At 39.8% G+C, this 24,627-nt stretch overlaps 1 protein-coding gene across 1 annotated transcript; it reads left to right on the top strand.

The window, feature by feature from the left end:
- Positions 1-3,594: 3,594 nt before the first annotated feature.
- VPS4B (vacuolar protein sorting 4 homolog B) lies at positions 3,595-23,094 on the top strand. The gene is made up of 11 exons (XM_074826924.1): positions 3,595-3,779; positions 6,507-6,618; positions 7,996-8,146; positions 9,427-9,494; positions 12,221-12,340; positions 12,575-12,731; positions 14,190-14,338; positions 14,511-14,592; positions 16,215-16,434; positions 18,951-19,088; positions 20,887-23,094. Exons 1-11 carry the CDS (start codon positions 3,753-3,755, stop codon positions 20,986-20,988), a joined length of 1,326 nt encoding a protein of 441 aa, XP_074683025.1. The 5' UTR covers positions 3,595-3,752; the 3' UTR covers positions 20,989-23,094.
- The last annotated feature ends 1,533 nt before the right edge of the window (positions 23,095-24,627 follow it).

Raw genomic sequence — 24,627 nt, 5'->3', positions numbered from 1 at the left:
TGCTCCTGGCTGGGGCAGTGGGATGGGCCATGGCCATGCCCTGACCCACCCGAAGAGTCACCTCAGATTTGCTCAAGAACTGATCATTCCCATGGAACAAAATCTAAAGCCGGTGGCTGGTGGCAGCAGCAGTGGGTTGTCCCAGCTGTAAACCACCTGGTCTGCTGTGCGGGAAGGGATGGGCAGCATGTGGCCACGATCTGTGACCAGCAACACTCAGGTGGGGGAAGAGTCGGGCATGGAGGAAATCCCTGCCCAGAGACCACTTCTCCCTCCCCTGTGTCCGTGCCGAGCCTGCAGTCTCTCCTAGATGGTCTGGGTTTGTCCAGGGAAGGCTCTGCCTCTCCCACCCCCTGCTTTTACCACCACAGACACAGGGGAAGGGGAAGGCAGGAAGGGGACACGTCAAAGCAAGAAGGTTCTGGCTTTCAAAGCAGGGGTCTATTTTCCTTCAGTTGCTGCTGAGGCTGCTGAAGAACGGGGTGCAAAGACCAAGGGCTTTGAGAAATGGATCTCTGACCTGTGGTGGAGATGCTTGCACTGACACCTCAGGCCATGGGATGGGATAGTCTGAGGACCACTTACTCCTCAAAATCCAGTGCTTCAAGTATTGCCCCGAAGCTCACGTTTGCCTCTAGTGCCATAGATGTAACATGGCTTTATTTTGGCTTCAGTCTTTCTTGTCCTGAGTAAAGCTTTAACACCTTTCCTCCTGGGCTCCACAGATATACAATACCCTCTCTTATGCCCAGAGTCCTGAGTGCATTAGAAATAAGGGCTCATAGGACACAGCCCTCCTCCACAATGCTGGTTTCAGTGCTACTAAAGTGGTTATGGATGGCAGCCATCCACCTGGGAATACCATAGCAGCAATACTCCCACAGGCACTATGTTACAGGCGAACACGTTCCCGAGGACAGCTGGTGGCTTGGATCTCTTAGAACAGCAGTGCTCCTGTTTTTTGGCCCAGCGTGTTTCTCAGTGCAGAGGAGGCTTGCAGGCCATGCAGCCAGACTGACTGCCTACACTCAGCACAGCTGCACTGCACGTCCATTGGAGGTCCAGTGTCAGGTGTATGAGAGCTCACTGTGCGTACACCAAACTGGATCAAGGTAACATAATGGGATTTGGACACCCTGAATTTTACTTGCTAGTTTTGTTACTGACAGCCTTTGTTACCTAGGTCAGATTGATCTTTCTGCATCATTTCATCAGGTAGAAAAATATAGAAAAATATAAGTTATATTTTTCTATCTTTCTTCTCTGCCTTGTCTAAGTTCTCTAAGGCAGTGATTTCCCTTATGGCATGGCTCTCTTTTCATCTAGTTAATACGGAAGTCTCTGATACTAACACGAATTATCTCTAGCTACCTCTCAGCTGCCACAGTGGAGGAGAATCACAGCTATGAGGCCGGGCCGTGCTGTAGACATGACTTGTTTTATTGATGCATCCATCTATTCTTGGCCCAAGGCATTCATGCAACGTGCAGTGCAGACCCCTTCCTTCCATGCCAAGAGCTGGTAGCAGGAAGCATTCTCTATGACAGCTTACTCAGCCTCAAGAAACATGGGAGATCATGCACGCCTGTGCCACCTAACATCATAGCAATGTGAGTAACAACGCCCCAGGCAATTAGGAGATGGGCTTAGCTGAGGCCAGTAAGTACCTATATCAACATCTTTAATATGTTTTATTTTTGGTACACTTAGTTGTACACAGTCATTATGATATGGATTTTTAGAATATGATAACACAGGAACTTCAGCACTGGGAAGTATTAGATAATGTGACTGTACTTGTCCCTCAAATTGAAGTAATACCCTTGACGTGACACTTCATTAGCTTCTCAGAAATTAATCTTGATGTCATTACTTAGCATTCAGCCAGTCTTTCCTTGGGCAAAACTAGCTGCAAAGTTGAATTACAGTAGGAATACTGTATGAGTAAGACTTAGGAAGGAGTGCAAGATTTAGCCTGTTATCTGTAAAGACACAGGTGACTCTTCTGATTATTTTTTTTTAATCTCATTCACATTTGCAGAAACTAGTTGGTTTTTCTGGAGTTTCAGAAGCCAGTTCAGTGTGACTGAAGAGGCATTTACTACTTACATGCCTGTGACATACTTATTGGTCTCTAAAAGCTAAATATAACATTACAGATTTTAAAATCATAGGTACAGATGACAGAGCCAGAAATATTAGCGACAGGAACGTATCTAAGAATACTCTATTATGCTAATCAGAATGAGAAGGTAAAGGCAGAAGGGAAATTATATCCCCAAGGAAGTAGGGTGTTTTAAATAAAAAGGAGGTTAAAAGTAGACCAAAGGCTCCATGATGGTATAATAAACAGTGGAAGGGTAAAAAAGGATGTTATTGCCTCAGGCTTTGAAGATGGAATAAGAAAGAAATGGATATACGTGATTTGACCCACAGAGTTTTCCTGAGCACTTCACACCATCGATGCTGTGCTTGAATCCCGAGGACAACACAGCTATAAGTTTCCTTTAGAAATCATCAGCTCTCCCGTCGCTTAGACATTTTCAGTTGTCTTTTGTGACAAACTCAATAAACCGCACTTTCTCCACCATCTTTCTTTACCATCTCATTCCCCAAGTCTGATTACATGACTTGATCTTTGGTACATCATGTCTTTTCACATTTGCAATACAGCCAAGGAGAACAGCTACTGACCATGCCCAAAAATCAATCAAAGCATCCTCCTACATGTGGATATATGAGGACACTTACCAAAATAAACTGCCAACCAGATGGCTTGAGGAAGCAATTACCACAACCTTCCCAGGTATAGGGGTGACTGTGGATGCGCCTTTTACCCTCTGCCCAGAATAGGCAGCCTAGTGACAGTATCAAAAAGGTTCCATGAACTATTTTATTACAAAACAAAATCAAAAAGTGACACTGAAATTATTAAGTCAAACTTGCATTTTGGTTGCTTAGAGGTAGTTGGAAGAATGGGGCTTATTAGTCCAGTGAAGTTTCCCAGATACTCCTTCTTTGCCCTAAAGGAATTAGAGTAGCACGGTGAGGGGTATGGCAGTAATTTAGCACACGTTCATAAATCCATGCAGCAAGTCAACTTTACAAAACTGGTTTATAATTTGCTATGTGTTCTGAGTCACTTCCTCCTTCATACTCTCTGCAGGCATCGCACACTACCTGAGTTTTATTACTAACCCACAGGTGAGTAACACGTGACTGCTCATGACTGTGTCCGAATTTATTAAGAGCTGGTTCTGTGAAGAAAAGTATTCAGCGTTTGTATCAGATTACGCACATGATGGTGCCGCTGAAGGCAACCAAACTGTGGGAGAGGGCAGGGTAGAGATGTAAGAAAATTTCTTAAACTTAGCGTGAGAGGGGAAAAAATTAACTTTACCCTAGCAACAACCTTTTAACATTTGATAAAGGCAATGCAAACATCAACTCAAAAGCTTTTTGTAGCTGTGAGGGAGGGAGGCACGCAAGCGCGGCGGGGGGCGGGGCTCCGGGCGAGGCGGGGCGGGGCTCCGGGCGGGGCGCGGCGCGGCGCGGCGCACGGCACTGACCTCAGTCAGGCGCGCGAGGCGGCGCCCGGAAGCGGAAGTGTGTCTATCGGTGTTGGGGGTGCGGAAGCGGCCGGTGGAGGTCGCGGTTTCGGTTCTGTGGGCGGCGGGGGAGGGGAGCTCGGCTCCGCCACCGGCACCCGCGGGCCTACGCTCTCTTCTCCAGTCTCCTTCCACCGCTCCGCTATGGCGGGCACCACCAGCAACCTGCAGGTAGAGCGGCGCCGACCCGGCCCTGCCCTGCCCGGGATGGGGCGGGCCCGGCGGGCGGCGGTGGCGGCGGTCGGGGAGCCGCGAGCAGGAGGGAGTGGGGTTGGGGTGCCCCCGCCGCCTGCCCGCCCGTGGGGTGTCCCGGGCCGGGCCTGCGGGCGGGGCGGGGGGACAGGGAGCGCAAACGCCTCCCGCTCGCGGGGCCGGGGACGCCGGCGGGAGAGCCGCGGGCTGCCTCTGTCGGTAGGCGCGGCCACAAGGGAGTGTCGCGGGGACTCGGCTTGGGGCTCGGAAGTAACGGAGGCCACAGGCGAACCCCCTCATCAGCCCCGGTCTCTGCTGGCGGCGGGCGCTGAGTTCCTGGGGACGGGGCGGGGACCTGCCGGGCAGACGGTCGCACCAGCCCTGCGGGACGCTGGAGCTGCGGGGCCCGGTGTCCACCTGGGAAGCACTGTTGCCTCTTGTGGTCTAGACGCACAGTGTTTGGCTTAGGTTTCTTTTAAGAGTACTGACTGCAGGAAGTCTTTGACTGCTGTTTTTCAATTTGTGTTAGCCCTCAGCTGGGACTGTATAGTTGGTTCTGTGGCTGGTTGGCAAATCAGATCCAGAAATGACCTGTGTCAAAAGTAGACATTTTTTCTTCATCTGTTTGAACCCTCATCATTTCTGTGATCTCATTACGGCCATGTAATGCTTATACTGGCCAAGCTAGGGGAGATACCACAGGGTCTAGAATAAGCAGAAAGGGAATGAAACCTGTCTAAGCTGACATTCTTTCTGAGGGTGATGTTCATCAAACTATAGCGTGGTAAATACAGTTTGTGCCTTATGGATAGTTAGAACTGGTCATCTATGCCCTAGTTCATACAGCTTTCTAATAAATTGTTTCCTGTGTGATAGCAGTGTTCATCACAGTAACAGGCTAAGATGCCAGCTGATGTAATGAAGTGCTAGAGCTGAGAATCTAATACCCAAGTAATAGTCTTTAGGTACTTACAAAACCAGAATATACCAAAAACAGTCAAAACATGATGTAGACTTCTATTTCAGAGGATCAGGACTGCAACATGCCCTGTTTTCTCACAGTTCCATTTTAGCAGGTGGTCTTTGCCATTTATTCTTTGGATTTAGTGTCACCTGTATCGCTGTCTTTGTTATACTGGATCCAGGAATCATTGGACTGTTCTGTGGTAATTTAAGTCACAGAGACTTAACTTTAAGAAGAAAGTTAACTTATTTTTTGGGTTAATTTTTGCTCTTTTGCTGGATTTAAATGGTGCATGGAGGGGCCTAATGGAGCCAGCACAAAGTGAGCAGCAAGGAGGAGACTGCCCATTTGTACGTGGTAAACTGCTTATCAGCTCATGATCTCTCCAAAAAGGATAGACTTAAGTTCTGTTCCAAAGAAACAGATGCTTACAGTGTTCCAACACTTGCCAGAACAGAGCCATAGATTCTGCTTTATTGGATCATTGCTTTTAAATAAATTGCTCTTTGATTTCAGGTAGATCTGTTGAGATGATCTTTGCTTCCATGACAACAACACAAAGCTATAGAATGAGAGATTTTGCTGCTTACCATTTCATGGCTACTGTTTACTAGCTTTGCTTTGCCTGAAACACAGATCAGAATGTCCAGATAGTGGCAAGATTATCTGTACTGGAATGTCTAGTGAAAACTCCATGCTGCAGTTGAAGCTCTCCACCTTGCTCCCTGACATTACGATAACCATCCTGAGCATACTAACAATGTTTAGGAAAAGAAGTTGACTGAATATGGAAAAATATGTGTGGGGCTATAGAAGATTTAGTTAGTGTTGGTTAACTCCGGCTAATCAGCTGCCTTTTTTAAACTTACATGAACTAGTCGTTCAGACAGACTGTTTTAATTGTCCTGAAGTGGTATAGGCATTCTGAGGAGTGAAGTGTAATAAAAGGTAATAAGTACTTAAGAGCAAAGGAATAACGGTGATACCAATAAATCCACAGGCCACTGTATGCAATACAATGGCTTAGATCAGTCAGTTTTATTTGGAACAGTTTTATTAGCTCAACAAATAAATTAAAAATCCATCCATAACTTCTAGAACTTTTCTTGATGCTCATGATTTGGGTACATTCTCTTTCTGGTGGGGTTTTTTTCTCCCCTCCCACTGGAGTGCTAATTAAAATATCTTACTTGGATATTGAGAACCTAAATCCTCCTAGAAAAGCCAAACAAATAGTCAGTCTTTGAAGATGTCTCCCGGCATAGGGTTGGAAGAGTGATAGTGCTAGTTTCACCACATTACAGTCACGTACTTCCTGTATAGACACTGCTATTGACAGGGTTTGCTGATGTCATCAGTCATAGTTCAAAGTGTCTAGGTCTGTGATTAAAAAAAACGTTGAATGGATTTCCAAGTCTTTCCATAATAAATGCAAAGATTGGTAAGGAAAACTGCATAGACAAACCAGTAGTAGTTCCAACTTAGTATACAGAAACTTGTTCTCACCCTTTTCTGGGTGCTAGTAAATTTTGTTTGTTAATCACTGTTCATAAAAGGGTGGAAATATTGCCACATACAAAGCACCACCTAAGACTTGCAATCAATTGCCTTCAACTTTTTGGGGTAAATGTTGAATAGCAGAAAAACTGGGCATCCAAAAATAGTCAGAGCAACAGGTTAAATGTCTCTTTGATGATGCAAAATGCTCTCGTGTATCACTTAATTATTTGTTTGTGTTACAGAAAGCAATAGACCTTGCTAGCAAGGCAGCGCAAGAAGATAAAGCAGGAAACTATGAGGAAGCCTTCCGCTTGTACCAACACGCTGTGCAGTATTTTCTCCATGTTGTTAAATGTAAGTGTAATGTATTGGATGATTAAGTAGAGTTTAGTAGTCAAATTGCAGAGGGTAATCTCTTAAGTTGACACTGGTATTTAAATTTTTCTTTCATCATCAGTTGATACTTGCTAATTGTAGTTTGAGGTCATATATTTTGCAGCTTTTGCCTTTACTGTGTTGTGTGCTTGCTCTGTTCTCATAAGAAATCAGATTATTTTTCACTTGTGTTTTGTTTTAGAGCTCTTTGAGACAGGGAGGCAGGGGGTTGCTGTCTCTGTTCTGTAATTCTGTGGCGATGTTTCAGGCTGGCCACTGCACAAGGAAATGTGACAATAAGTACAGGGATCCCTGTATGTCTGTTGTGCTGAAAACCACGTGTTACACGAGAAGCCTTTGCTGTATCTAGGGAGCGTTTTTTGCTTCTTAACTCATGCCACTTGCCTCTCTACAACTTCTCTGCTGGCATTTTTCGCTCCTTAATGTCAAAGTCTTGCTGTTCATCTTGGCCAACAAAACATATGAGATGGATTTATATGTTGTAATTTTTCTTCAGTTTCCATATTCTCATTATTTTATGCCTTTTCACACTTCTGTGTACTTTTTGTGTCATGTCCAGTGTTTGTATACAAGGAGTGGGCTTTTTTAATGTAGGCACAGCCCTAATCTAGGGCTAGGGTTGCTCACCTGTGCACTTACAGATCTCCCTGATTTGAAGAAAAACACTATTTTCTTTAGAGTCACTTAGGATAATTTCTGTTTATCACTTCCTATCCATTTATATCTTACAACCTTTATCAGAATATCACTTTTCTGTGCTTTTAACAATACTAATGTACTTTTGGAAACTTAACACACAAACTTAACATGTTAAATTTTGATTTGAAATACTGTAATAGTGACTAAGAGAATAGTGTGACTGTTGAACCATACCTAACTCTTTCAAATGCTTTATGTATTTTTTTCTTTATGATGCGAACATCTCTTAAAATTAGCAGCCTATGGAAAAGCAAAGTATGTTTCTAAATAAAAATTGCTTAGCACAAGCAGCTTCTTGATGAGCTATTTCAGAAAAGGAGTTATTAAGACAATGTATAGAAACTTGAAAGGCTGACAGAAGAGCTTCCAGTGCCATTGTCCTTAATCCTTTACAGTCAAATTTTAAGCCAAAGCAATCGTTCAGCTGTATATTTGATTTCTGGTAGGTGATGACATCCTTCCTGTCGCTTCCTTCCATGGTAGAGTGGAAAAATAAGTAGTTGAGGTATTTGGTTATGTGGTGAGCACTGAGAGAGGTATATTGATAAGGTATGAAGAAGACAGTTAGTCTTATTTTCTGATTGATGCACATGTGTGTTGCTGTTAACAAAGCATTGTTTCTCTTCAAACTCTTAGATGAAGCACAGGGTGATAAAGCAAAACAGAGCATTAGAACGAAATGTACAGAATACTTGGACAGAGCAGAAAAGCTGAAAGAATATCTGAAAAAGAGAGAAAAAACTGCACCAAAACCAGTTAAAGAGTCTGGTCCTACTGATGGAAAAGGGTATGTTTTTGGAGAAGGTAAAGCAAAATACTTCCTGAACTCAGCTTATTCTAAAATTCAACTCTTCAGAGATCATTTTAACTAGTGTTTTTCAAATGCTTCAGATGACTGCTAATGCTGAAATACAGTGGGCTAATAAAAGAAAAATAACATGAATTAGCAGCATGGGCATTTCTATGCTTGTTTACTGAAGTGTGCAAACATTTGCATAGGAGATTCACTGAAGAATGAAAGCTGTTTCAGACTAACACATGTTTATCTTGCTTAATGGCAGTGAGCCCGATGACTCTTAAAATTTTCTACATTTAAATACTAACTAGAAAATAAATTCAGACTGATGATTACTGAGGCCCAAGTTTGATCTGTGTCACACTAGATAAGAGGTGCAAAGCTCTCTGTAGGGTGAAGTACTGCAAGATGGATTGATTCGCTCTGATGCCTTGCTGCTGCCTAGTCTTTGCTCTGCTTTCCTTTTATTAGGTTTGCTTTTTATTTTGCATATCAGAGAGCAGAACAAGTAGAGCCACCTGAACAAGCAACGCCTCTTTTGCATTTGCTACTGCCTTTATGGGGATAGGAGGGAGGAAGCGTTCAGAATGATACCTTTTGGTGGGGTTGTCCTTTTTGGCAGTCCTGAACAGCTAGTTTGCTCAGTTGTCTTTTGAAACTTCACCTGATTTTCAGTCTCCTTCATTGTCTACTTGTCTCATCAGTGTCATTTTTTGAGCTGTACTGTGTTCTGCTGGTTTATAGTAGAAGGAATGGGTAATATCATAGAGGTTACGTGTATTTTCATGACCTCTGCTCCAGTTGTTCTTTATCTAGTCTCTTTTTTTCCCTTCTTTAACTTCCACTTTCCTTTGCTCTGACAAGACCAAGGGTGTAGAGTTTCATAGTACTAGATGGAATTGACCAAGTCCTTTTAAAATTCCAGATAGGGAACAAGTGTCAATGTCTAAAAATAGAACTATTTTAGCATTTCCATGTTGCTCAGCACAAGGGCTTTTGTTTACATGCTTTGAGCCAGTCTTTAGGAGAAGTGTGTTAAGAGGGCTCAGACCTGTAAGAGGAAGTTGAAATGGTGAGGAGGGTGAATTAGAAAGAACATGGTGTAGAAAAGCAGGCGTACAATGATGTAAACCTGTAGAGATGTGAAAGTCTCTCAAGGTTTCTTTCATTCTTCAGACTGGTGTTTTTTCTGCTTTTTGCATTCTGATTTTTATCCTAAGACAGCAGGCTCTTTTACTGTATTTCAACACTTTTTTTTGTTTCCAAATCAGGAATGACAGTGATGGGGAAGGGGAGTCAGAGGATCCTGAAAAAAAGAAACTACAGAATCAACTTCAAGGTAATTTTGAAGCATCCTTTTCTTTAAATAGGGGTGACTTCAGTCAAGCAAATTCCTATATATTTTGCCACCTAAATGTTATGGATTAACTTACTGCCTATAAGTGGATCAACTAGTATGTATTCTTCACATACAAAAGTATAGCCTTTATGGAAGTATGAGTTTGTGTGCCATAAAATTATACAGTAACTATGTTGAAATGTACCCTGTGTTTCATGTTAAAATTGTACCATTTATCAGGACAGCATTTTCCAATGGGAGAAGTTGCAAGATCCCAGGTAGCTGTTGGCTAAACTGAATCAGTATTTTTTACTTTTAAGTGCATTATAGTATTGCCTAGAGGCTAAGGTAACAAACATCATACAAATGCTTAGTGTGTAAGCAGGACTATTCTCATAAAAAAAGCTTGTGCTCAAGTTTAGGAGTTGAGAACATGGATTCTTGCCTGTTTATGGTAACGGGTGGCATTTTCTCATATGCAGTCATGATGCTTTCCCAGTTGAGTAACATAATAGTTTGGGGTTTTGAACTCAAATGCTGAATACAATCAGTGATACAATGTATAGCAGCTACCAGTAGTTTTGTAGATATAAAAAAAAGAGGCTTTGTTTTATATTTATTACCCTTTAATTGTGAAGAACTGTGCAGAGCTTCCCTGCCAGAAAGTGCTTATGGATCTGAAGAAACTTCATTGTTCTCCCCCTATTTTTCAGTGTAACAAAGATCAAACACATTTACCAGATCTCTCTGCCTGTGTAATTTCAGAACCTATTTGAATCATATCATATTTGATTCATATTTGGAAACTGTATCATGCTTTTTCTACTTCTCTGCACATTTATTTAATCCTTTGCACAGTTATATGGGACAGTTTCTTGTATTTTAAAATGAGAAAAATGATGAACGTTGGACTCTGTGTCTCACTATAAAGACTTTGTTTCTTCCCACGTGAATCTGACCTTCAGTTCTTACTTGAAGAAATAGATTCTTGCACCCACCACTTCTTTGATACTTTCTATAAAATGACAGTGTTCTTGCTTATACATTTGATTGCTTGAAAGTCTGAAGTGTGAGGTCCTTGGTACCTTTAAACTTAACACAGGAGTCTCTTACTAAGGTAATACAAGATCTGGACAGCCTTCAGATTACTCACTTTCATTTTACTTCCCACAACAGCCACAGAAATTTCTTGTATTTAATTTTGCTGCCTTATTACTCCTAGCTGACTTTGTCTTATGGAACTTTCCCCATTTGTGGGTATTTATCAAGTTTTTAATTATAATAGTAACATGGCTTATTGTGGGAGAAGTGATAAGTAACATTCAGACTGGATAGTAGTTGTGGGTCTACTGTCATGTACTCTTGTTTAGAATTTTAAAGGCCATTTGCACTCTATTGCTTAATCTTCCAGCTATTAATTTATACCTACAAAATTAGGAAGCCTACAATTCCAGTTCCGTTTTTGTCTTGGTACAGGTAATCTCTTACAGTGCAGTGTTTTCAGTTACCATGGTATGTCTTTGAAATAATCCTCTCTTCCTACCTGAACTGTTACCTGTTCTGACATTGTTCATTTTGATCTGATAGAAAAGGAATGCAGCAAAAGAAAAAAAAAAAATCTCAAAGGAGATACTTAAAAAGTAAATAAGTTTGCTTTGTTCATTAGCCAGTGAGTAACAGTAAATTTTCAATTCTGTAGAAGGAAAAAAAGCCTTAAATTACTTCATAGAGCTCTGAAGGCATAAGGTGAAAGTGTCAAGAAAATGGCTGGTGAAAGCCAGTTGTGAAATTGTAGAAAGCCCCTTGTAGAGAAATAGGGCAACCGAAACTTCAGTGTGTTTCAGTAATTAGATGAGCATGGGGTTGGTTGGCATTTGTTCATCTGAGGAAATTTCTCTTACCTTTTGGATTTGCCTTGGCTAGGATTATGAGATCTAATATTCAGTTAGCTCAGATTGAAGTTGTCCCATCTAAAAGTAGTCAAGACAAAATCATTTTGGTATGTCAGACTAACCGATCTGGAGTCTGAAGAGAAGGCGAAATTACAGCTCCGTTGGCTAAATCAAGCTTAACTTGTTGACTAAGATGAGACTTGGTGATAAACTTTGAGAGAACATAGCTAGACCAAGAAGATACTACTTCTGCAGCTAGGCAGTCTCCATATAACCTTTCTGATGCTTTCAGCGCTCTGTCTCAAAGCTCTTTACCATTAGAAGATCCAATTGTTTGCTGCACATCTGGAGATACTCAACAAGTTATTTCATCTGCTGGAGAATCTTACAAATCCTGGGCTAGTGCAGCTACATTGCTTCCATTGTTTAAAATGAAATTTCAAACTTTTTGGGAAGTACAATGGTGGTTTAGTAAGGAGATGGTGCCTGGGTACCTATTAGAGAAGGTACTCCTCTGTGACTACTAAATGCACATTTGCTGGTCAGTTATGGACTGGCTTTGACCTTTGTAGAACTTCTACTAACTCTAGTTCTTCTAACTAACCAGTATTCTGGTTATCCATGGTTTATTGTGGTAAAACAACATGACAGATTCCTGTAGGAATAACATCCATTTGACTAACAGTATTCAGTGTTTGTATCTCCTTAGAAATGCCTTGTTTTTATTCAGTATGGATACGAGCATGGATTTCTTAATTAATTTTTCAAAAATGGAATTTATCGGAGTTGTGCAAATTAGTGATGCATGTATCTTTTCACAATCTTTTCTTATAGGAGCAATTGTTATGGAGCGACCAAATGTCAAATGGAGTGATGTTGCTGGCCTCGAAGGTGCCAAAGAAGCACTTAAAGAAGCAGTGATCTTGCCCATTAAATTTCCGCACCTGTTTACAGGTCAGAATTACAGAATTTATTTGCTATTGGCCAGTCAGGACCAGCACTGGGGTCTGAGTGTTATGTCAATGTATCGGAGACTCAAGCTGAGCTCTTAACAAAGAGATTGATCCATCTGACAGAATTTTCATGGGTAGATGTGGAAAACCTCTGAGCAACTTAGAGGCGCTTCATCAGAAAAACAGGTTCAGTCTTCCTACAGTATTTTGAAGACTGCTGGTTTCTCTCTTGCAGGAAAGAGAACACCCTGGAGAGGGATTCTCCTGTTTGGACCACCAGGAACAGGAAAGTCTTATTTAGCAAAAGCTGTGGCGACAGAAGCCAACAACTCTACGTTCTTCTCAGTATCTTCCTCTGACCTTGTCTCAAAGTGGTTAGGTGAAAGTGAAAAGTAAGTTGGAGCTGCCAGAGGCCCAGGAAAGCATTGGCAGGAAGAAATTAATACAGAGCTAGATAAGTTGCTGTAAAGAAATTGAATTTGAGGGAAGGGTCATGTCTTTTTAAAACTTCAGGTGTTTCTATGCTTCATGCTGCAGTGCCATGTAAAGATACCATCATGTGCTGCATTTTATCCTGCTGCAACTGGACCTTTCTTCGTGCTCAAGACTAGCTCAGAAAGGTTCTGGGAGCACCATGGAACTCATTCCCCTTCTAAATTCAGCTGTGATTGCACACTACATCAGTCTGAAGTGTTGGGGTACTCTGCCTCTTGGCATCTCCCACTCCTCTGTCCTGGCAGACACATGGCTTTTGTTTGTCCGCACAGAGGTGGGGTTTTTTTATCCTGATTTCAGACAAAATCTGGAAGACATAAGAGACTTGCAAAAATAGGTTGAAGGAAAGGAACAGCCCTGACAGAAAATGTCATGGTTCCCCATGCCACCTCTTTCTTTGTTACTGTGTGATAGTGAAGAAGACAAGGAAGCCTCAAGTGACATGTTGGCTGCAGTTTAGAAGTGCAGGAATTTGTCTAGGCTTCCAGGGAAGTTTTCCTGAATTAAGAGAAAGCTCTGGGTTTATACAGAAAGGACTTTCATATGATGATGAGAATACTTGTCAAAACCATGCTTTAATAGTTTGAAGTGTGGGACAACTGAGCAATGCTATTTAAAGTTGATAGGATGAGGAAGAAAGGCCATTAGATAAAGTGTTTGAACTGTTTTGTTTTTTTTTTTCCCCAAAAAGCTGGAAACCTTAAGCTGCTTTTCTTCTGTTGCAAAAGGAATACAGAACTGGAGTCCAGCTTGGCATTTTTTCTGTTTTACTTTATTTGGGACTATTGTCTGAGGTTTAGTGCTGGTAATGTGAAAAATTTCCCAGCATGTTCCTATTTATTTTTCTTTTTAACTTAGTAAAATGCATTAATAAGATATGGCTAGGTTCTGGGGGCTTTTTGCAAACCAACTTTTCTTGTTGTATAAAAAGTATTTAGTGAAGTTGTGTAAAGTAAATGTACATGTTCTTTCTTGCAAAATCTCCAGAGTTAATCTGAATAGGTTACAAATGTTAAATAAGAGAAAGCCATGTTCTTTTGAATCTGTCTAGAGTGGTGGTTTTGTATAGTCCAGGCTGTCTTGTAGAAATGTAAACTGGGAAAGGGCTTTTTCTTGCAAAACCATGCCTGGAGTACTCTCAAATGTTTCATCTCCCTTTATGCTGGGCTATCTCACTCAGTGTAATGCTGAATCTTGGAGCTGAAAGAATGTTGTATCTTTGAGTAGCTTTATGTTAATGTTAATACTTTTTTTTTTTTAGCTTTCTCTAAAGGAAGTGACTGTATCATAATCTTAAGTTATGTGCTTTTACTGGTGTAATCATTAAGATAACTGAAGCTGTTTCCTTTTTTAAGATTAGTGAAAAACTTGTTCCAGCTTGCCAGAGAAAACAAACCTTCTATTATCTTCATTGATGAGATAGATTCCCTCTGTGGGTCAAGAAGTGAAAATGAAAGTGAGGCTGCTAGACGGATAAAAACAGAATTTCTAGTCCAGATGCAAGGTAAGTTTACTTGGTTTTTAGAATCAGTCAAAGGAATTAAGATACGTATTTTAAGCATAGCTTGTATGAGAACACTAAAAAGATCCACAGTTCCACCCTGTTAAATTTTGGCGACATTTTAAAACAGTCTGTTTATCATCCAAATGGTGAAATGATTTCTGCCCTGATACAGGAGTTGGTGTTGACAATGAAGGAATCTTGGTATTAGGAGCAACAAACATACCCTGGGTTTTGGATTCTGCTATCAGGAGAAGGTATGATGGCATTTTTTTCATGGTATGAAATTTGCAACTGTTGTGAGGGTTCAGTCTGAGACTACCTTGGGTAGTAATCCAGCTCATGTTTGCAGACATGGCTGATGTTCTACAATGCAATTCCACGAGATGGACTGCGCTAAATTAATAGCCCCTTGCCCCTTTAAAGAGGTAGGTTCTTTCACTCTTATATTGGCCTCATAGTTTATTTAATTTCTTGGTTAGATCATTGTGCTTGAGCAAGCAGAAAAGTGTTCTGTTTCCTTGTTGGTTGGTTTTTCGGTGGACTTGGGGAACAAGTTACAAAATACATACCTCAGAAGGGCAAGAGTGGGTAGAGCTTTCCTTTTCAGTTGTCAACAAACCTGAGTAGCTTGAGTTCTTTCTTGGAAATACAGCCTTATGTTACACAGAAACACCATGTTTTTCTACTGATCAGGCATAATTTGGTGATCTTTCAGTGCATGTTTTAACTGTTGTTTTGTAGATAAAGGGCTTCCATACCTGTATATGATTAGCTGGATCTTTCTTTGAGCTGCAGAGGACAAATACAGCTATGTGACAAACATTATTATGTTGTGATGAGGACACAGCTTGAATAATGGTCACTTTTGTAGACTAAAGAAACATTACTTTTTTGTGACTGTCACTGACTTTTATTCAAGCTGGCCATACTTTGATTGGGGGTTGGACCAGGTGACCTCCAGAGATCGCTTCCAACCTGTATGACTATAGTTTTGTGTGAGAGGAATTTAGACTTGAAATTTTAAGCAACACATTTACCTCATTCTTGGAATTCCAGCTCTGAGGTCCACAGTACAAGACAGACATGGACCTGATAGAGTGGGTCTAGAAGGGGGCCACAAAAATGATCAGAGGGCTGGAACACCTCTCCTGTGAAGACAGGCTGGGAGAGTTGGATTTGTTGAGCCTGGGGAAGAGAAGGCTCCAAGGAGACCTTGAGCCTATAAAGGGGGCTTATAAGTAAGGCAGATGTTTGGGGGGATTTTTCCAAGGCCTGTAGTGACAGGACAAGGGGCTATGGTTTTAAACTGAAAGAGGGTAGGTTTAGATCGGACATAAGGAAGAAATTTTTTATGCTGAGGGTGGTGAGACATTGGAACAGGTTGCCCAGAGAAGTTGTGGATGTCCCATCATTGAAATGGATGGGACTTTGAGCAACCTGGTCTAGTGAAAGATGTCCCTGCCCACAGGGCGGGTATGTGTCAGCTTGTTGTCAGGCAGTTCTTTGTGTGTGAAAAGTGTTCAAATACACTTCAACACTTAAAAGAAAAAATTGAGGGGGAAAAAGCCTTTAAAACACGCGCTCAGCTGGAGAGAATCTAGGAAAACTTCAGTCTGAAGAGATGATCATTGTCGTGAAAGGGAAGTAGTTGTTATATTCTGGATGTTAGCTTATGCTACCTACAGTATTATTTATGAGAACAGGTTGTTGAATATTTGCCTCTAGATTATTTTTTTTTTAAGGTTTATAATACTGAAACTGCTTCTTTCTGATATTGTTAGGAACAAGCTATATAGTTATTTGCATAAGCTTTCCACTGTGCACCTGCATGAGCTAGCATCCGTGGAACACTTTGTTTTTTCTTTTTTTAAACCAGGTTTGAGAAGCGTATTTATATTCCTTTACCTGAAGACCATGCCAGGGCTGCAATGTTCAAACTTCATCTTGGGTCAACTCCAAATCTCCTAACAGAATCAGATTATCGAGAGCTTGGAAAGAGAACTGATGGCTATTCTGGTGCAGATATAAGCATCATTGTACGTGATGCACTGATGCAGCCTGTTAGAAAAGTGCAATCAGCTACTCACTTTAAAAAAGTAAGTAGGAATCAAAAATTTTTTGTTACTTCATCTCTGAGAACTATATTAATTTGAAAATTCTTTGCAAGTAAAGTGAATTTGATTTTGGGTAATATTGCACGCTTATAAACATCCTTTTTATCAACTAGGAGAGAACTTGGGTATTCCTCCTCTTTTTTTTTTTTTTATTAGTTCCCTTCCCCCAGCCTCCCACCTCCCTACCCCAAGTTCTGCCATAAGTCTGGTGGAGCTAGTTTCTGTGTATTCATGCTGCACAATCCAAGCTCTGATGACTCTTTATGTCTCTAGTGTTAAAACGATTCAGTTTGAAGTTTGACTTAAATGGGACTGTTACAAAGGTGGTCTTTTTCTCGTGCAAGTTACATGGTTCATGTTTTTCTAGCATGTTTAAATAAATGCAAACCTTGTCCATGTGGGCACAGATGGGTTACAATTATGCTCATTCTGCTTACTTGGCATATTTTTTGAACTGAAAAATTAAGGTTCTTGTAAAGTTCTGGTAAAAACCTTTGCAATGTTACTTGCGACAGTAGTAAAGATGCAAGACAACTGAGCAAGGTCTATGTTTCATTGTGTGGACAGCATGCAGCATCCTGTGGATGTTGCTGTAATGTGAAAACTAGTTTACGCTTATTTAGGTGCACTTTAAAGAGACTATTGAAACTGTATTGTTTGGCTTACCTTGCAGTTACCTCTACATACTATATACTGCCTTAACCATTTCTTCTAAATGTTTGGATCTCAGAAACTTTATCTGACAAAGAACCAACTAGAGTTCTTTATCACCAATCTAAATCCATTAAATTGGAGAGTGGGTTTGTGTTTTTCTCCCCAGAGAATTTGCACATATGGGTCTTGTTCAATTTAATTGTTCTCTAGAAACTATTAAGCTCTTCAATGGCAAAAAAAGTGTGATAATATTATCAATGGTTATAAAGAGTTCCAAATACATGCAAGTGTACTGGTTAAATAAAATTATATTTTTCCTGTGTAGTATTTTTTTAGAGTAGACCCAGACTAAAAGTAATTTTTGCTTACATTTTTACTGCAAACTTTGATTTTACAAAAATTCATATATCCTGGGTAAAGGTAGGTCAAGGTATTCTGCAAAGGTTTTTGCTGCTGTAAAGGGAAGCTTTCATTTGTTGCTCCTCAAAAGAGCAGGTGTGGGGCTGGGTAAGGTAGGAAAAAGTTTGGGTCCTAAGCTGACAAGAGATACGTACCAACGACTGTTGGCAGCAGCAGTTCATCATCTCAGTTACAACTACAATTTTTTTTACTAGTAACTAAGCCTGACATAAAAAGGTTAAGGGCCCTAAACTGAACAGCTACAGTTATTTTGAATTGAAGATAGGCTCTTTGTGTTCCTTGGAAGAAACTTGGAAAATTACATGAAATAACCTCAGTTGTCAGTTTGTGGAGCAACCCAAAAGGAATTCTTACTACTTACTTCTCTTTGCCCCAAAAAGGGAAGGATAAAACCTCCACAGCTCCACTACTTTGAGGGCTCTGACATAAGCTAAGTTGATTCCACTTCTGTTGTTAGTACATTAATTGGATGTGATTTCCTATTTTTGTAAGCAGAATCTTAGCTTTATTATTGCATCATAACAGACAACTTGGCCCAGTTAAACAGTGCTTTCCTCAATTATTACTAATTCATTGTAAATCATTCCTTGCTCTATGTAATAATACAGGTTTGTCATAAGAAACAATTAAGAGTGCATTTTGAATATTACAATCTGTGCTCTCCAGCATTGTGCTTTAAGTGCAATTTGGAATAGCAAATCCAGTTCTCTCCTGTTAAAAACAGCCAGTTAGTGTGTGGTCTTTCAATCTTTGCACATGTTTTGAGTTCCTGTGAATGTGCGATGGTTCAGGTAACAATCAAGGAAAATAAAACTGTGGCCAGATAAGGTGTTGCAGAAAGGGAACAGACACACCTGGTGCGGCTTTTTTGGGTCTACCCGTGTGTCTGGGAAAAAAGGATTCTTTCTGTTCTCCCACTAGATGGCCCTGTTTTCTATCCAGTGCTGCTGAGGTGGTGTCAGAAAAGATGCTCAGATCTTTGTAGTACAGTACCTCAAAGATTGAAAAGCCATCTCTGACTTCCTAACTTGAGGGGCACTCAAGGGTAACTAAGGAGGGGTTTTTAGAAAGCTGTTAACCAGTGATGAATGAACTCCCGAAGTGACCAGGGACTAGAACGGATGTCTTCGCCAGCTAGATTTCCTGGCATGTTAGTTTTCCACAGAAATCCTCAACCTTAGGAGGAAGCAGCTCCTGGGATTCGACCTGTTGTGGATTTCAGTATCTGACCACAGCTGCGTGTTTTCAAAGTGAACGATGACAGTACATTTATACAACTTCTCTTTCACAGGATGTGTTTTCCCTATGGGTGAGGCATCTGCATGAAATCAAGGAATGTTTTTTGCTCTAAAGGTGCTGTTCAGCTTCTGGGTTTTGTCTTTAAAATTATAACTCCTATAAGCTGAGTATTTTCTTATTTTTAGGTAAAAGGACCATCAGTGTCTAATCCAAATACGATGGTAGATTTGTTCACCCCTTGCTCTCCAGGTGATCCTGAAGCCATAGAAATGACATGGATGGAGGTTCCAGGTGATAAATTACTGGAGCCTCAAGTTTGCATGGTAGGTGTTCTTTTGTAACATTTCTTTCTTGCTTTACCTTAAAATCATTTCAGAGATCTGCAAAGACTCTTTTTCAAATGGTTATTCAAGGCAATTGAATGAGTTGTTTGTTTTCAGAAGTGCTGGACATACCAGATAACATTTGACTTTCCAACATACAGCGCTACAGTACAGCATGCTTGTGAAAAAGCCAGCTCTCTATCCCTGATAAGCACTTCTTTCTTATTGTCCATAGAGAGCATCTGGCTCTTCCACTGTTCTTACACTTGTCTTTTGATTGAAAACCTTTGGGATCCCTGCCCCATGATATGCTTCCTTCTTGTCACTCTGTAGCATTGATACTGGAAAATTGTATTCAGTGTAAATTGGGAAGTGCTGTAGGTAAATATTGCCCACGAAACAAATACAAGCATAAACAGTAAAATGTAGAAGGATGGCGGATATAATGGTAGTTTTGGTTAAATTTCATCACAGGTGATACAGCTCTTTCAGCTGTTTTCTTTATGCATGTCAAAATACTCGCTTCAGTCTAGGGAATAAAAGATGTCATTTTAAGACAAATTGAAATTTTAGTTCACTGCTTAAAAAAAATTGGTGGACACGCATTCTTTATTTTTTCCCCGAGAGCAACAAAAGATTCTGAATTTAAGTACAATGTTTGAAGGAAGGACTCGGTAACAAATCTCTGCTCCTGTCACTTTTTGTGTGCAAACAGTCCTGTAATGAATGAAAGAAATCAGTGTATTTCATGGGGATCACAAACCTCTAAAACAGTAGGCACCGCTTTGTAAATATAACCACCGCTATATTTCAGAAAAGAATTTTCTATGCATATTTGCATACTGAGGAAGCACAGAAGGATATATGCAGGTGCAGACTTGCCCTAAAACTTCTGCCTGCATGGTCTAAGAGGATTTTTAATCAGTCTTTCCTGGAATTAAACATAACAATTCCTTGTGTGCTCCTAATGCTACCTGGGCTCTGATGCGCTGTAGTTGCATAGGTGGTTGTTTCAGTGTCCAAAACCAGTTCTTGCCCTTAAAAAGATCAGGTTTTATTTCTTTCTAAGCAGGGTATCTCTAGTCTGATGAGACACATGTCAAGTCTAGAAAATCATGATATTAACTTTTGGGTTAACCCATAATTTTATAGTAATATGAGGTGTTAGGCACCTATTTTTTTCAGTTGCCTCTGGCTAGGACTTGGTTAGTTTTCTTGCCCGTTTTTATTCATAGGGTGTTCTAACTGCTGCTTTCAACTTCATAGACCTGCGATTTTTCTGAACTCCATTTTCTAGTATCTGAATAGTTATCTAGGAAATTGACTGAATCGAAGGGACAGAAATTACCTGTCATGAACAGCAAAACTTTGCTAGAGATGAATCACAAACTACTGTTCTATATTGTTGGACTATGAAGAGTACATGGGAACATCTGATTATTTTCCACTTAAAAGTGCTGTACTTAAAGATGGGTTGAAAATAGTAACTGACAATAAAACGGAAGTTCAGTTCTTTTCAGTAAAGAGATGAATAAAACTTGAGTGGATGGGTAGCTTAAACCTAAACCTGAGGTGGTGGTTTCATTGTTAGAAAACTCACTGACGGGTGTCTGTCTTCACAGGGATAAAATGCTGCCTCTGTGCAGAAGTGTTTAGGCTTGCTTAGTTTTGTGTAAATAGGCGCTCCTGTGGTCACCTTGGTTTAGTGGGCTTTTTAATGCATAATTGTCTTGGCAATAAGATTGTTAGCAGTGGTACTCGTTTCTGAGAACACTTGTTTTCTTTTCTTTCCTGACAGTCCGATATGCTCAGGTCGCTAGCTAGCACAAAACCAACAGTTAATGAACAGGACCTGGAGAAGTTAAAGAAGTTTACAGAAGACTTCGGTCAGGAAGGCTAAACCAAAGATATATGTGGAGCATTAGAACTTTTTTGCTTTCTTAAGTATTCTTGTGTCTTTATTGATGGCACCTCAAATAAATGCCAATAAAATCACTCCTTTCTTACTTTGCAAAAGGAATAGAAGATACTTTTGCAAAGACCATTAAGCTTTTGTATTGTATTGTTTTCTTCAGATGTCTATTAAATGTCTTCTATTGAAAAATAATATGAAAATACAATTTTAGGGTGAGACAGCAAAGTGATGTGGTAATGCCTATTAAATACTAGAAAACTTTTAAATTATTAGTTCAGTTTTAGGTATTATATTAGACCTGGGTACAAATGAGTTTTAAACTCCCAGTAGGCTCAAAAACCCCTTTTTTGAGGGGTGGAAGAGAACATATTTCTTGGGTGTTTTCAGTATCAATCAGCCTACATATTAATTGCTCTCATTTCATTCAGAAAAATGCACCAAAATTTTCTAATCAAGCATACTGCAAGTGTGGGTTTGCTATGAAAGTAAGAAAGAAAACACTGTGAGGATAAGACTACATGGGCCAGTACTTTGTTTAGATGGAGCTGGTATTTGGCTTTTTCTGCTATGCTGTGTTAAAATTTTGCCTTAAACAGCAAGCTTTTGTTTTTAACTCATTACTAGCTGATACACACTGTCACTATGCAATTTAGCAAAAGTTTGTTAAATGCAAATATCTCGTAAGGTACTTTGCTGTCTTTTTAAATTTTTTAAATCTGGATTTACTTTCTGAAGGAGTTTGGTGAAAGTTAGAAAAAAGCATTAGTAATATTCCACATGTCAAGGCTGGCAAGGTATAGGTAGTCTTTGGAGAATGTATGGGAGGTATTTTGGGAAATAGCATACTTTCACATGAGGAAAGTATAACAGATGTTTTAGCCATAGACTTTCCAGTGATGAATTAACTTGGAACCCTACTGATAACTATTGTGATAGGTTACATCAGTTTAGTGCTTAAACTTGAGAGAAGGCTGACACTTTAGTACAGAAGTAGCACTTCCATTGATCTTTTTCTGAAGAACTACAAATTGAGATGTGCCTGAATGTAACTTACAACACTACAGTGTGACCATTGAGTTTGTGCCTTGTAAGTTTGCACTGGCTGTAGATACAAACATCATTAGGATCCTTAGAATACTCTGTTCCATTATCATTGTACAACTCTATCCTGCATATGCTTTGTTTAACTTGCATTAAAAGAAATTTGCACATTTTGTGTGTATGTTGTATGTACATATGCACATGATCGTCTTTTGATGGGGTTTGGTTTCCTTTATGTACATATTTAGTGTACTTTATAAATCATAGGGTGGGTGAAATTTGCTGGACTTAAATGAAGTAAAATGTTATAGTACAACATCAGCTATGTTCTTTGAGTATTTCTTCATCAAGTATTTACTGCTTGATTTTTTTTTAGACTTTGGTTTCTATGTTTTAACAGCTAAACAAAATATGTAGTTAAAAATTATTTGATCTGCAAGGTGCTGAGCTTTTGTTTACTAACATGATGAAACATTCTTTCCGAAATGGTTCAGTTACAGCTTTACCTTTGTCTTACGTTGGAATGTGTAAATGTGAATCGGTGGACTGCAAGACTTTTTGTGGACCTTGGGGGGGGGGAGGGGCGCAGGGAGGGGCAGGGCACGCAGGAATTCCAGTTGTAGGTGCAGGCAACTATGGTTAGTAAACTTAATCTTCGTTGCAACAGGATTGCTTTTTTGTAGTTGCCACTTGTGAACAGTTTAGAAGTAAGCCACATACTGGCAGAGCTCTCACTCAGAGGTTTGAAGCTACTATCCGAAGTACTTGTCTCTTGACCTTTTTTAAAATGAGTCTGTACTGCAATCTTAAAACTCTCAGGAACTTTTTTTTTGGTTGTAGGCTGATTTGTCCTATGGGTTTCCATAAGCTTAACTGTGTAATCTCTAATGTAGAAAAAAGTATACTGTATGTTTTAAATTTACATCTTGCTGCTTGCTCAGTTGTGGGATGACATCTGTAACAGAAGCATTAATGTTTGATGTTTAAAGTTGTTTTTAGAAATATATTCCAAATAAACATTGCTGCTTTGAATTGCAGCTACAAGGACAACTTTTTGGTTTGCTGTCTTTGTAAAATGGGAATAAATTAATATATATCACAGAGCTTCCTAGCTAAATTATCCCAGAATAGATGATGGCCAAATGGGGAGGGGAGGGGGGGCGGGGAGCAGGCCGCAAAATTACATTTTAGTTTTCAGTGTTAATTGAAAATACTCTAAAAAAAATGTATGAAAGGTTATATTTGCTTTACATAATCAAAACCTCTGTAAATACTGGATAAATTAGTTGTACATTTTTCATAAGGTTTGATGTATGACTCATCTTTGGCTAGTTAGCTTACAAATTTTTTTTCTAACTTCTGGTGTTACTCCTTACTCTGACTACAATATAAAAAAATGTAATTTTCCTTCCTGTGGGTAAAATAGTTTTTCAATTAAATCAGTTGTATTTGTGCTTGTTGTATTCTTCACAGATGGTTTCTTCACATTGACATTAAACTTTGGATTTGCTGTCACTTGTGGTATATGTCTCAATGCATATACTCATAGGGTTAGAAAAGCTCAGTAAACTTAACTTGTTATATTTTTTTTCCCATGTTGCCTGACTGACCTCAAATTCCAGAGTCTTGTTTCTTCCCTGATTTACCTTTTGGCTTTGTCATTCTCTAGCACAACAGAAACGTACAAATCTGTAAGCTCTTTGTTTGGTTGGTTTTGTTTTTCAAACTATTTGCTGGTCTTTGAATATGCTGGTTTTTAATTAGTGGAGCAGAACACATGTAGCTGAGGGAGATACTCTTGAATTGGCTTTTGTTCGTGCTCCAGCCAGGGGTCTCTGATCATAGTTTGCTCTTTTTCTCAGCTGAAGCAAAGAAACTGTTGAATGTTCTCTGGTCAGGCATTTTGATCTACCTTTTGTGTTTATTTAGTCATCTTCCTAATAATATATTCTGATGGGGTTTTTTTCATGTTATTTGTGAGGATTATCTTGACAGGAAGCTTTCCAATAGTTCTGAATTTATTGAAATATGCAGGAACATCTTTATCTTGCTGTTTACTCTTTCCTTCCTCCAGAATGACAAACCTGTTTCATGATTAGCTTCCATACATGTTTTTGGTCTTAACCAGATTCATCCTAGTAATCATGGTTGACTTAAAACCATTCCTGTAACTTACGTAAACTATTGCAAGAACTTGGTGTGGACTGTTTTGTTTCTTATTATGCTGCTTTTCCAACAGATACTTCTTATCAAAACATTGTTTCTTTTATTCTTGAGCAGGTAGCTTTTGTTGTAGCTCTTGTGGCATAGCTCCAGTAAATTTTTGAAGCTCCCCTTCAATTTTTCTTTAGTTTTTTGTTAATAATATTTTAATCTAGTGATTTTATTCCACAAATCCCCTGTCATAATAATTAGCTGTGTAAAAACTTAATTGCTTGTTCATCCTCTGTCCTCACATTTGAGAGATAAGCTTGTCCTGTTATTTGTCTCTTGGTCCCTATGACCTAATTACAATTCTTCCTCTCCCTCCCTACCTCTACACACACACACACACATACACACACGCCCTTCTGCTGGTAGCTT

The sequence above is a fragment of the Strix aluco genome, chromosome 1, assembly GCF_031877795.1.
Source record: "Strix aluco isolate bStrAlu1 chromosome 1, bStrAlu1.hap1, whole genome shotgun sequence".
NCBI classification, from domain to species: Eukaryota; Metazoa; Chordata; class Aves; order Strigiformes; family Strigidae; genus Strix; species Strix aluco.
Note: the sequence above shows the minus strand (reverse complement) of the source record. Positions and strands in the feature narration are given on the sequence as shown.